Here is a 13,983-nt window from a genome sequence, read left to right as displayed (position 1 = left end):
AAGAAAACCAACCAACCAACCAACCACCAATCTAATGTTTTTGAGGACAAGGACAAAATGAAAATGATATTCTAGAAACATTAGTTAGCCTGACAGTGATAAGGAGCCAATGATTGGGTAGAATAATAATGCAATTATTCTATGGTTAACTCTGAATATCTGCTATTTTTTTGCAATTTGAGAAACATTATCACTCCTCAATCGCAGCCTAATCTTTCTATAACTGGCAGTTACAAAAAAATTCAGCCGGAACTAAAAGAACTAAACCTGCTTTAACAGGGAAAATCTAGGCAAAAATAAAAATAAGACCATATAAAATAAACTTTAAGGAAGTAAACAACATTTTGGGGGAACATGTTTTCTCCAAGGGGAAAATAAAAACACTAAAATCGTTAAAAACCAACTGCTTTATTTTGAGGTATTTTAAACTTAGTTTTCAGGTACTAGTTTACTATCAACATAGTTTACCCAATATTAGAATAACAAGTAAGTGGACTTAGAAAGATACTTACTGTGCTGCCCCTTCCCTGAGGAGATTGTCATTATTAAGTAGTAGTCGGACATCTGAGGAGGAAAACAACGTTAAAGATGTTAAAATTCAAATGTTCAGTAGAAGACAAACTTGGAGAAATTTTAGCGGATTTCTAGATTGGATTTTTAGAAAACCGGGCTTTGCAAGATTAGTCTTTGGATGTACTGCATATGTAGAAATTCTAAAAATGTACACAAACAGATGCTAATGTTCACAGATTTACACAGAATTATTTGTGGTATAATAATCTAACAATAAATTCTCAAGGAATTTCATAGCAAATGAAAAACATGGTTTACAGAAGGTTACAGTTAGGACTATTTATTTGTATCTAAAGAATCCTTTTAAAATAGATTAAGAATTGTAGGCTTTTCTGTAACATCAGACCAAGAAAGCTGGGCACAATTCAGTCAGTGGCAGTGAAATTACTGAAAATATTTTTCTTTAGAGAATCTAATGTGGGGCCTACAATCTTTTTAAAAAGCTGTATGTCAAGAGTCTAGTCACTTTTCTTTTGGAAAAGGTGTGTCCTTGTTACTAAGAAACTACCAAGCATTAACTCCAAGAGAGAAGGCTGATTATAAGCCAAAGGCAACTGACTCTTAGAGCTTCTGAAAGAAGGGGCTGGCAGAGGCCAACGTGTAGCATGCCATTAAAAGCCAGCCGTCATGTCATAAGTAGCTTGCCAACTCAATCTAATGCTTTGGTATCAATTATTCTCATGATAATCCTATAAAGTACATTCAGTTGTCAGAAATACAACAATGTACTTCTAACTACAAAGACCACTAATTTTTGTTAAGTCAAGGATTTATCTGAGCTAATCAGCTGGATAAAGTTCAAGTCGTAGGAGTATTTCTAAAAGCTCTTTGTTGAAAATTTACATTTGGTCAATATGGAAGAGAGACTAGGCGAAGAAAGGCTGCATTTGTTTTTCTTGGTGTTACTACTCAAATATCCAAAAAACAAGTCTATAAAGAAGAGTGTCTTGATTTACTTCTATTGTATTATTCCACTCCTTGTAAATAACATTTATATGTTCTCCTAGTTACTTTTGTTCTGCATCATTGATTTTACCAGTGGAAATTGTTCTACAATTTGTGGGACTCTGAGCCAAGTGCAAATGAACATTACACAGTTCCTCTAACTAAGCAGGTAACCTTCTTTTTTTTTAAATTATTTAAAAAATTTTTATCGGAGGATGGTTCCTTTACAATGTTGTGTTAGCCTCCACTGCACAACAAAATGAGTCAGCCATACACATACAGATATCCTCTCCCTTTTGGACTTCCCTCCCATTTAGGTTACCACAGTACATTAGGTAGAGTTCCCTGTGCTACACAGTATGTTCCCATCAGTTGTCTATTTTATACGTAGTAACTATAATGTATATGTGTAAATCCCAGTCTCCCAATTCCTCCCTCCCCACCCCTTTCCCCCTTGGTATCCATACATTTCTTCTCTACGTCTATGCCTCTATTTCTGCTTTGCAAATAAGATCATCTATACCATTTCTCTAGATTCCACATATATGCATTAATATACAATATTTGGTTTTCTCTTCCTGACTTACTTCATTATGTATGACAGTCTCTAGATCCATCCACATCTCTACAAATGACCCAATTTCGCTCCTTTTTATGGCGAAGTAATATTCCATTGTATGTATGTACCACACCTTCTTTATCCATTCGTCTGTCGATGGGCATTTAGGTTGCTTCCATGACCTGGCTATTGTAAACAGGGCTGCAATGAACAATGGGGTGCATGTGTCTTTTTGAATTATGGTTTTCTCTGGGTATATGCCCAGTAGTGGGATTGCTGGGTCATATGGTAATTCTATTTTTAGTTTTTTAAGGAACCTCCATACTGTTCTCCATAGTAGTGGCTGTATCAATTTACATTCCCACTAACAGTGCGAGCAGGTTCCTTTTCTCCACACCCTCTCCAGCATTTGTTGTTTGTAGATTTTCTGATGATGCCCGTTCTTACTGGTGTGAGGTGATATCTCATTGTAGTTTTTTTGGCGGTATGCAGGCCTCTCGCTGTTGTGGCCTCTCCCGTTGCGCAGCACAAGCTCCGGATGCGCAGGCTCAGCGGCCATGGCTTACGGGCCCAGCCGCTCCAGGGCATGTGAGATCTTCCCAGACTGGGGCATGAACCCGTGTCCCCTGCATTGGTAGGCGGACTCTCAACCACTGCGCCACCAGGGAAGCCTCATTGTAGTTTTGATTTGCATTTCTCTAATAATTAGTGATGCTGAGCAGCTTTTCATGTGCTCTTTGGCCATCTGTATGTCTTCTTTGGAGAAATGTCTATTTAGGTCTTCTGCCCATTTTTTGATTGGGCTGTTTGTTTTTTTTAATATTGAGCTGCATGAGCTGTTTATATATTTTGGAGATTAATCCTTTGTCCGTTGATTTGCTTGCAAATATTTTCTCCCATTCTGAGTGATGTCTTTTTATCTTGTTTGTAGTTTCCTTTGCTTTGCAAAAGCTTTTAAGTTTCATTAGGTCCCATTTGTTTACTTTTGTTTTTATTTCCATTACTCTAGGAGGTGGATCAAAAGAGATCTTGCTGTGATTTGTGTCAAAAAGTGTTCTTCCTAGGTTTCCTCTAAGAGTTTTACAGTGTCCAGTCTTACATTTAGGTCTCTAATCCATTTGGAGTTTATTTTTGTATATGGTGTTAGGGAGTGTTCTAATTTCATTCTTTTACATGTAGCTGTCCAGTTTTCCCAGCACCACTTACTGAAGAGACTGTCTTTTCTCCATTGTATATCCTTGCCTCCTCTGTCATAGATTAGTTGACCACAGGTGCATGGGTTTATCTCTGGGCTTTCTATTCTGTTTCACTGATCTATATTTCTGTTTTTGTGCCAGTACCATGTTGTCTTGATTACTGTAGCTTTGCAGTATAGTCTGAAGTCAGGGAGTCTGATTCTTCTAGCTCCATTTTTTTCCCTCAAGACTGCCTTGGCTATTCAGGGTCTTTTGTGTCTCCATACAAATTTTAAGATTTTTTTGTTCTAGTTCTGTAAAAAAATGCCACTGGTAATTTGATAGGGATTGCATTGAATCTGTAGATTGTATTGGGTAGTATAGTCATTTTCACAATACGGATTCTTTCAATCCAAGAACATGGTTTATCTCTCCATATGTTTGTGTCATCTTTGATTTCTTTCATCAGTGTCTTATAGTTTTCTGAATATAGGTATTTTATCTCTTTAGGTAGGTTTATGCCTAGGTATTTTATTCTTTTTGTTGCAATGGTGAATGGGACTGTTTCCTTAATTTCTCTTTCTGATCTTTTGTTGTTAGTGTATAGGAATGCAAGAGATTTCTGTGCATTCATTTTGTATCCTGCAACTTTACCAAATTCATTGATTGGCTCTAGTAGTTTTCTGGTGGCATCTTTAGGATTCTCTATGTATAGTATCATGTCATCTGCAAACAGTGACAGTTTTACTTCTTCTTTTCCGATTTGTATTCCTTTTATTTCTTTTTCTTCTCTGATTGCCATGGCTAGGACTTCCAAAACTATGTTGAATAATAGTGGTGAGAGTGGACATCCTTGTCTTGTTCCTGATAGAGGAAATGCTTTCAGTTTTTCACCATTGAGAATGATGTTTGCTGTGGGTTTGTTGTATACGGACTTTATTATGTTGAGGTAGGTTCCCTCTATGCCCACTTTCTGGAGAGTTTTTATCATAAATGGGTGTTGAATTTTGTCAAAAGCTTTTTCTGTATCTATTGAAATGATCATATGGTTTTTATTCTTCAATTTGTTAATATGGTGTAACACACTGATTGATTTGTGTATATTGAAGAATCCTTGCATCCCTGGGATAAATCCCACTTAATCATGATGTATGATCTTTTTGATGTGTTGTTGGATTCTGTTTGCCAGTATTTTGTTGAGGATATTTGCATCTATATTCACCAGTGATATTGGTCTGTAATTTTTTTTTGTAGTATCTTTGTCTGTTTTGGCATCAGGGTGATGGTGGCCTCGTAGAATGAGTTTGGGAGTGTTCCTTCCTCTGCAATGTTTTGGAAGTCTGTGAAGGATGGGTGTTAGCTCTTCTGTAAATGTTTGATAGAATTCACCTGTGAAGCCATCTGGTCCTCGGCTTTTGTTTGTTGGAATATTTTAAATTAGTTTCAATTTCATTACTTGTGATTGGTCTGTTTATATTTTCTATTTCTTCCTCTTTCAGTCTCGGGAGGTTATAGCTTTCTAAGAATTTGTCCATTTCTTCAAGGTTGTCCATTTTATTGGCATAGAGTTGCTTGTAGTAGACCCTTAGGATGCTTTGTATTTCTGTGGTGTCTGTTGTAACTTCTTTTTATTTTTATTTTTAAAATTTATTTTATTTATTGATTTTTTGGGCGGGGGCTGCGTTGGGTCTTCCTTGCTGTGCGTGGACTTTCTCTAGTTGCAGTGCGCGGGGTCTACTCATTGCGGTAGCTTCTCTTGTTGCGGAGCACAGGCTCTAGGTGCATGGGCTTCAGTAGTTGTGGCTCACGGGATGTAGAGCGCAGGCTCAGTAGTTGTGGCTCACAGGCTTAGTTGCTCCGCGGCATGTGGGATCTTCCTGGACCAGGGCTTGAACCCGTGTCCCCTGCATTGGCAGGCTGATTCTTAGCCACTGTGCCACCAGGGAAACCCCTGTAACTTCTTTTTCATTTCTAATTTTATTGATTTGAGTCCTCTCCCTCTTTTTCTTGATGAGTCTGGCTAATGTTTAATCAATTTTGTTTATCTTCTCAGAGAACCAGCTTTTAGTTTTACTCATCTTTGCTATTGTTTTCTTTGTTTCTATTTCATTTATTTCTGATCTGATCTTTATGATTTCTTTCCTTCTACTAACTTTGGGCTTTGTTTCTTCTTCTTTCTCTCGTTCCTTTAGGTGTAGGGTTAGATTGTTTATTTGAGATTTTTCTTGTTTGTTGAGGTAGGCTTGTATTGCTATCAACTTCCCTCTTAGAACTGCTTTTGCTGTATCCCATAGGTTTTGGATCGTTGTGTTTTCGTTGTAATTTGTCTCTAGTTATTTTTTGATTTCCTCTTTGAGTTCCTCAGTGATCTCTTGGTTATTTAGTAACGTATTGTTTAGCCTCCATGTGTTTGTGTTTTTTACGTTTTTTTCCCTGTAATTGATTTCTCATCTCATATCGTTGTGGTTGGAAAAGATGCTGGATATGATTTCAATTTTCTTAAATTTACCAGGGCTTGATTTGTGACCCAAGATGTGATCAGTCCTGGAGAATGTTCCGTGTGCACTGGAGAAGAGAGTGTAATCTGCTGTTTTTGGATGGAATGTCCTATAAATACCAATTAAATCTATCTGGTCTATTGTATCATTTAAAGCTTCTGTTTCCTTATTAATTTTCTGTCTGGATGATCTGTCCATTGGTGTAAGTGAGGTGTTAAAGTCCCCCACTGTTACCGTGTTACTGTCAATTTCCTCTTTTATAGCTGTTAGCCTTTGCCTTAGGTATTGAGGTGCTCCTATGTTGGGTGTATATATATTTATAATTGTTATATCTTCTTCTTGGATTGATCCCTTGATCATTACACAGTGTCCTTCCTTGTCTCTTGTAACATTCTTTATTTTAAAGTCTATTTTATCTGATATGAGTATTGCTACTTCAGCTTTCTTTTGATTTCCATTTGCATGGAGTATCTTTTTCCATCCCCTCACTTTCAGTCTGTATGTGTCCCTAGGTCTGAAGTGGGTCTCTTGTAGACAGCATATATATAGGTCTTGTTTTTGTATCCATTCAGTGAGCCTGTGTCTTTTGGCTGGAGCATTTAATCCATTCACATTTAAAGTAATTACCAATATGTATGTTCCTATTACCATTTTCTTTATTGTTATCGGTTTGTTTTTGTAGGTCCTTTTCTTCTCTTGTGTTTCCCACTTAGAGAAGTTGATTTAGCATTTGTTGTAGAGCTGGTTTGGTGGTGCTGAATTCTCTTAGCTTTTGCTTGTCTGTAAAGCTTTTGATTTCTCCGTCAAATGTGAATGAGATCCTTGCTGGGCAGATTAATCTTGGCTGTAGGTTCTTCCCTTTCATCTCTTTAAATATATCATGCCACTCCCTTCTGGATTGTAGAGTCTGTGCTGAGAAATCAGCTATTAACCTTATGGGAGTTCCCTTGTATGCTATTTTTTGTTCTTCCCTTGTTGCTTTCAATAATTTTTCTTTGTCTTTAATTTTTATCAATTTGATTACTATGTGTCTTGGCGTTTTTCTCCTTGGGTTTATCCTGCCTGGAACTCTCTGCACTTCTTGGACTTGGGTGGCTATTTCCTTTCCCATGTTAGGGAAGTTTTCGACTATAATCTCTTCAAATATATTGTCAGGTCCTCTCTCTCTCTCTTCTCCTTCTGGGATCCCTATAATGCAAATGTTGTTGTGTTTAATGCTGTCCCAGAGGTGTCTTAGGCTGTCTTCATTTCTTTTCATTCTTTTTTCTGTTCTGCAGCAGTGAATTCCACCATTCTGTCTTCAGGTCACTTATCCGTTCTTCTGCCTCAGTTATTCTGCTATTGATTCCTTCTAGTGTAGTTTTCATTTCAGTTATTGTATTGTTCGTCTCTGTTTGTTCTTTAATTCTTCTAGGTCTTTGTTAAACATTTCTTGCATCTTCTTGATCTTTGTCCCCATTCTTTTTCCGAGGTCCTGGATCATCTTCACTATCATTATTCTAAATGCTTTTTCTGTAAGGTTGCCTATCTCCACTTCATTTAGTTGTTTTTCTGGGGTTTTATCTTGTTCCCTCATCTGGTACGAAGTCCTCTGACCTTTCATTTTGTCTGTGTTTCTGTGAATGTGGTTTTCCTTCCACAGGCTGCAGAACTGTAGTCTATACGTTCTATTACATGATATTTTAAGCAGGTAACCTTCTAATGTAAAACTAGAATTTCAAAATAAATGTTTGCTAAAATGAACCAAGATGCACAAAGATTATGATTTTACTTAAGGGGAACTTTAAGATGAATTAATTTATAACTTAAAATGGGATTATGATGATTGATATTAACACAACGTTATAATGCCTCATTTACATTTTTCATTCTGTAAGTTGTGTTAACATAGTAAATAGAATGGAAGATTGTAAATATATAGGAATAGTGGTTCCCAAATTGGCTGTGACTCAGAATCACCTGGAGAACTTGATAAAACAGATTGCCCATTCTACCCCAGATCTAACGAATGAGAATCTTAAGAGGATAACATTGGAATCTGTATATTTAACAAGCTTCCCAGATACAGTCAGTTCAGCCCCAGCGGCTCTAGAAAATGTCCTATGCTATGGCACTTCCTGAGTAAAAGCACTGAAGAGATTTAAGCTATATTTTATAATGATATAAAACAATTAAACATTGTTTCTACATTTATCAGTATTAAATTACTTTAAATCTTTTCTCACATAAGATAGGTACCCTAATGTATGGGTTAAGAGCATGCTTTTGACTCAGACCTGGGTTTGAATCCTTGCTCTGATACTTACCAGCTGGGTGATATGGGCTAAATTATTTTAACCTTTTTGAATTTTGATTTCCTTAGCTATATTCTATAATGTTATAAGGATTAAAAGATAGCAAACTCAATAAGTGCTCGTATGTTATTAAGGAGGGTTTAAAATAACTGAGTACAAATCTTTACTCACCGTTGAACACTTCATTAAATTCCCCTGGGGGTGCGTGAGTGATGAATTTAGCAGCTATGCGTACCTAAACAGAAATAAAATTTTTAGTAAAAGAATTATGAAGAGTAGCATGTAAGAGAGGAAGGAATTAACAGCTAACAAAATTTTTATCACATCCCTTGAAATATAATTTCCTGTTTAAACCTTACTGTTTAGGAGCCTTCAGATATTCTTTTCACAAAACATCTCAAAGTGTTTATTATCAATATAGATTTGTTCTAATTTGGGGATATACATGCTGCTTTAATTTTGAATTTTTCTTTTTAAAAAGCTAAATAATCAATTTTTGGTCAAAATATACTGCAGTCACAAAAAGAAAGCTATGATCCTATTTCATTTATGAACACCAGCAAAACTAAATAAAATATTAGCTAATTGGTATTATGCCAATTTGTGTTTATGGTGTTTATCCCAATGCAAGAATGATTCAATACTAATAAATCAATGTAACTTACAAATTAAAAGCAAACCTTGTGATCATGCTGGAAAAAAGACAAAATTCAACACCCATCCAAATATCATAAAACAAGAACGAAACTACTAGTTTTTAGTATAATAAACCTCCTTAACTTTATAAAGGGTTATCTACTAAAATTTTACGGCTTATTCAATAATGATGAAACATGAGCAGTGTCACTAATTTTAAAAGCAAGACAAAGATGACTCCTGTCACCTAAACTATTCAGCACTGTACTAAAGGTCCTAAAAATGCCATGGAAAATATTTCTTTTGTTATTTATTCTGATTCCCTCCCCTGCCCACTACTGTCAATCTGTTTCTGGACCTCTGATTAGAGACGGATGCTGAAATGTTATTATCTAACCCGCATAACTAATTTTTTCTCCTGTTTTACCTTTTTTGTCATTTTATGCCTTATGTAGGGAGAATTCCTCAGCTCCATTTTTCAACTCACTAACATGCTCTTCAGCTGTGCCCATTTTGTTTTCAGACAATTATTTTAACTGTTCTATTTTTAATTTCGAAGACTTTTATTTCTTGTGTGTGCAATAATCTCTTCAGTCTCCTTGCAGTTATTAACCATACTTATTTTAAGGTCTTGTTTTATTGACTGCTTCTTAAGAATTTAGATATACTGTTTGTTGAGTTTGGTGCCTCTTTCATGATAGTGGTTTCCCACAAATGTTTGTTGCTCCTCTTTGAATTCAATTTAGTTTGCCTGTTCTGTTTACTTGTAGCTTGTCTCCTTGATTGTAGGGGAGGGAAAGAGTAGACTTGCTGCCAAGAATGTGTGAGCAGATTACCTTCTGAGTGAGCCTCCTAAGGCCACAGGCTCCCTGGGGCACTGCCCTGCCTCTCTGCTCCCAGTGCTCATTCTCATTGCTACATTCTGAGGACAAATACTATTCGTCTGCAGCTTAGCCCAAATGGGAATGAAAGGAGGAGCCAAGTGGTCCAGTAAGTTTAGAGAACAATTCCCCAACTAATCCACTCCAAGACTGTTCTGAGTTCTTCCCTTCTTGCTCCTTAAATAGATATCCTCCCATGACACTACTTAAACTATTACTAATTTATTTCTCTTCCCATTCCACTTTTTCATTTTAAAAGTTTTGGCATAAAAGGTAAGGTAAAACCATGTACTCAGTCTGCCATACAAATCAGTCTCTCATCTCTCATCAAGTAAAATATGAAATACAAAGAACATACAAACCTATATTGAAGAAAAAAACAATTTGGAATATCATTTAGCTATATCTATATCTCTACATATGTAATAATGATGTTAGCAATGTTAACATGACTGACCTCAAATGGGTCTCTCAGTATAATTCTAACACACTGTGAGAGAAAGGACACTGAAAATTACCTAATAACTGATGTGATGAGTATAAAGATGATCAACTCACTGATGAGGGGCAAAGAGGAACATGGTATATCTGACAATAAACTGAGCTCTACTTTCCAGATAGGCATCCTCTGTTGACTTCTTCCATTTCCTTCAAACAATTTTAAGTTCTTACTGACCCAGTCAAATTAAGGTTATCATCAAAGTCAAACCATTCTTAAGGGGGAAAAAAAAGACTTAAGAATCTTTGGAAAATAAAGCTGGGATTGAGAAGAGAATTAGAAAAAGATGGAAATACTTTACAACTTTAGAATTCCTAGGTTTATATGGAAGATCTTACGTGACTTTGCTCTGATTCTAAAAAGAGTAAAAGAAAAGCTGCTCCATAGCCAAACTTATCTTTTCAGTCAAGAAAGGCCTACTGATTCATGGAACAAGGCAGAATGGAAACCCTGGATTCTAATTACTGGCTCTGTTGGTCCATTAACTAACTAGATTTGTGATTCTGGAAACATTGCTAACCTTTTTTGGTTCTGAGTTTCCTCATAATAATCCTACTCCTAAAAGAGATTAGGAGATCTGCAAAATTTCTTTGAGCTATAAAATTCTGTATGACTTCTTAAGACTTAGAAGACAAAACTTTTATGTGGACCATCAGGAAGCAAGTATGAGGAATCTATATCACAAACACCTTAGGATATTCTTATGCACATACAGTTTGAGAACCCTAATGTGACAGGGTAACTGTCACTAATATATTATTTTTCTGGGATGAAAACTGGTGGAGATTAAGAGGAAATATTCCATAAAGCTCTTAAATTAACTGAGTAACAAAAATAAAAAGAGGGGTTCTAATTAGGAAGTAAGAAATGCTGCTCAACTCATGAAAATTATATTACACAGGACTAATAGTTCCAATATGGATTTCCAACTGTGTATATCTGCTCTGGCATGTACACTTAATCATATTACTGTACTTGTCAACTGTTGGTGTCAATCACTTATTTAAGAAATTAGCAAGCCTATTTTGAATAGCACACCTATTTTTTTAGTCTATTTGTGGCAAGTCTGTTGAGCAGCTATGGTCTATCCCACTTTCTGTCAAGGTGCATGTCCCATAATCCTTACATAATTATGAAACTCCCCTCGGTCAAGCAAAATTAAGTGTGTGTAATTCAAAAATATATTCATATACTATCCCAAAAGCAATTTCCCTTAAAAGAAAAAAGCCACAGCCATATTCTACATACTACTTATTAACGTTTGGATGCATAAAAGTTACCAAATTGAAAGTTCAAGTTACTAATATTTATGAAAATATCCACAAATTTTCAAAAGTTATAAAATCTGATGGAATTTCCATAATTGAAAAACAGTCATTTGGATAATGGATGAAATGACTCTGCATGTAAAAAAGTAGCAGTTTGGGCTTTCCTGGTGGCGCAGTGGTTGAGAGTTCGCCTGCTGATGCAGGGGACACGGGTTCGTGCCCCAGTCTGGGAAGATCCCACATGCTGCGGGGTGGCTGGGTCCGTGAGCCATGGCCGCTGAGCCTGTGCGTCTGGAGCCTGTGCTCCGCAATGGGAGAGGCCACAACAGTGAGAGGCCCGCATACCGCAAAAAAAAAAAAAAAGTAGCAGTTCATCCATTCAGCAAACATTTACTGAGCAGCTAGGAAGAGAAGAGTCAGTAAATAAAGATTAAATACTGAATAAGACATTGTCACTATTCGCAAAGGATCTGTCACCTAGATAGTAATATAGAAAACATTAAAAGGCACAATGAGGCACAAAGGAAGGTGCAATCAACTCTACATATGTATATAAGGAGGGGTTGGGGTGACCTTCAAAGGCAGTGATGTTTGAGCTGGATTGGAGGATGAGTAGATACCAAGGACACCATTCCCCGTGGAGAGAACAATATGTACAAACTAAGACAACACAGCATAACAAACTGAATGCAGATATTTAAAAGATCTGCATAATGTAAAACAATGCTACTTTTTCTGATTCTTTCTGCATTTTCAAAAAAAAGGTTTTTTTAAAAAAAAACAAAACACTAACCATTTATGTTAATATGCAATAAATTTATCATTATATTAAAATGAATTGTTTTAAAAATCTGTAAGTTTTAATATCTAATATAATACATACAAGCCACATAAATAAAAACTCAATTTCTTGGAATTCCCTGGCAGTCCAGTGGTTAGGACTCCGTGCTTCCACTGCAGGGGGCACGGGTTCAATCCCTGGTCAGGGAACTAAGATCTCACATGCCACATGGTGCAGCCAAAAAAAAGAAAACAAAAAAGCTAACCAACCAACCAACAAAAACCAAAACTCAATTTCTATGAAAAAACTAAGTAGAAAAGATAAATGCACCTCTATATTCATTGAAGCATTATTTACAATAGCCAAGATATGGAAGTAACCTAGATGAATGGATAATGATGTGATGTGGTGTGTGTGTGTGTACACATATATATGCAATGGAAAATTAGCCATAAAAAAGAATGAAAACTTGCCATTTGCAACAACATGAATGAACCTAGAGGGTATTATGCTAAGTGAAATAAGTCAGACAAAGAAAGACAAATACTATATAATTTCACTCATATGTGGAACCTAAAAAACAAATCAGAAAGAGTAACAGATACAGAGAATAAACAGGTGGTTGTCAGAAGGGAGGGGGTGGGGAGAGGAAAGAAATAGGTGAGGGAGATTAAGAGGTACAATTTCCAGTTGCAAAATAAATGAGTGACTGGTACGAAATGTACAGTGTGGGGAATATAATCAATAACTATTAAGGGTTATAGTTCATGCACAATCTTTATATGGTGACATACCATAACTAGATTTATTGTGGTAATCATTTTGAAATGTACAGAAATATCAAACCACTACACTGTATAACACGAACTAACATAGTGTTATAGGTTAATTATACTTCAAAAACAAACTCATAGAAAAAGAATTCAGATTTGTGGTTACCAGAGACAGGGGTGGGAAAAGAGGGTCAAAAGGTACAAACTTCCAGTTATAAGATAAATAAGTACTAGGGATGTAATGTACAAAATGATAAATATAGTTAACACTGCTGTATTTTATATATGAAAGCTGTTGAGAGTAGGTCCTAAGAGTTCTCACCGTAAGCAAACTTTTTTAAACTATTTATTTACTTTTGTATCTATGAGATGATGGATGTTCACTAAACTTACCATGATAATCATTTCATGATGTATGTAAGTCAAATCATATGCTGTACACCTTAAACTTATAGTGCTGTATGTCAATTACATGTCAATAAAACTGGGGGAAAAAACAACCAGATTTCTAAGAGTGTAAATGGGTCCTGAAAGCGAAAGAGTTTGAGAAGTGTTCTATCTGTTAACATGGGATGATATTTATCATGCTGTTGAGTGAAAAGGGCTGCAAAATGATGTATTCCTGTTTTTTTTTAAGTATATATATTTACATATATGTATAGCTACTAACTTAACTGGGACTACCTCTGATAGTAGTATTACAAAAGATACTTTTCATCTATTTTTTGGCTTATCTCTATCTTCAAAAAGTTGTACAAGGAATATAAATTATTTGTATGAAAAAATTAAAAAAATTTTTTAAAAAGCAGAAAAGGGGCATGCCAACATTCCCCATACAATAAATAATTTTTAGAAAATTATCTGAGAATATCAAGAACCAGAGATATGTCCAATTATAGAAACCAAAACATCTAGATTTTAAATGAAAGTGGGGAGATTTGAAGATATATACACTTGGCAAGGATGAAGTTCTAAATGAGCAGTTAAAAGAAATGTAGTTATCATTAGATGCCAACATGGGGTCCTAAAACACTGTCATGGTTGGACTTCCCTGGTGGCACAGTGGTTAAGAATCTGCCTGCCAATGCAGGGGACACAGGT

General features: G+C 35.9%; 1 protein-coding gene across 1 annotated transcript in view; it reads right to left on the bottom strand.

The window, feature by feature from the left end:
• Positions 1-13,983, bottom strand: part of CAPZA1 (capping actin protein of muscle Z-line subunit alpha 1) — a 47,815-nt gene that overhangs the window by 16,482 nt on the left and 17,350 nt on the right. Inside the window, exons 2-3 of the mRNA XM_065873510.1 lie at positions 8,216-8,279; positions 513-564 (exon numbers count right to left, since the gene is read on the bottom strand). Coding sequence (XP_065729582.1) covers positions 513-564; positions 8,216-8,279 — 116 coding nt within the window. The remainder of the gene's footprint in view (positions 1-512; positions 565-8,215; positions 8,280-13,983) is intronic.

The sequence above is a fragment of the Phocoena phocoena genome, chromosome 1 (assembly GCF_963924675.1).
Source record: "Phocoena phocoena chromosome 1, mPhoPho1.1, whole genome shotgun sequence".
In the NCBI taxonomy this organism is placed as follows: domain Eukaryota; kingdom Metazoa; phylum Chordata; class Mammalia; order Artiodactyla; family Phocoenidae; genus Phocoena; species Phocoena phocoena.
The sequence above is the reverse complement of the archived record's forward strand: the minus strand, read 5'-3'. Positions and strand labels throughout refer to the sequence as shown.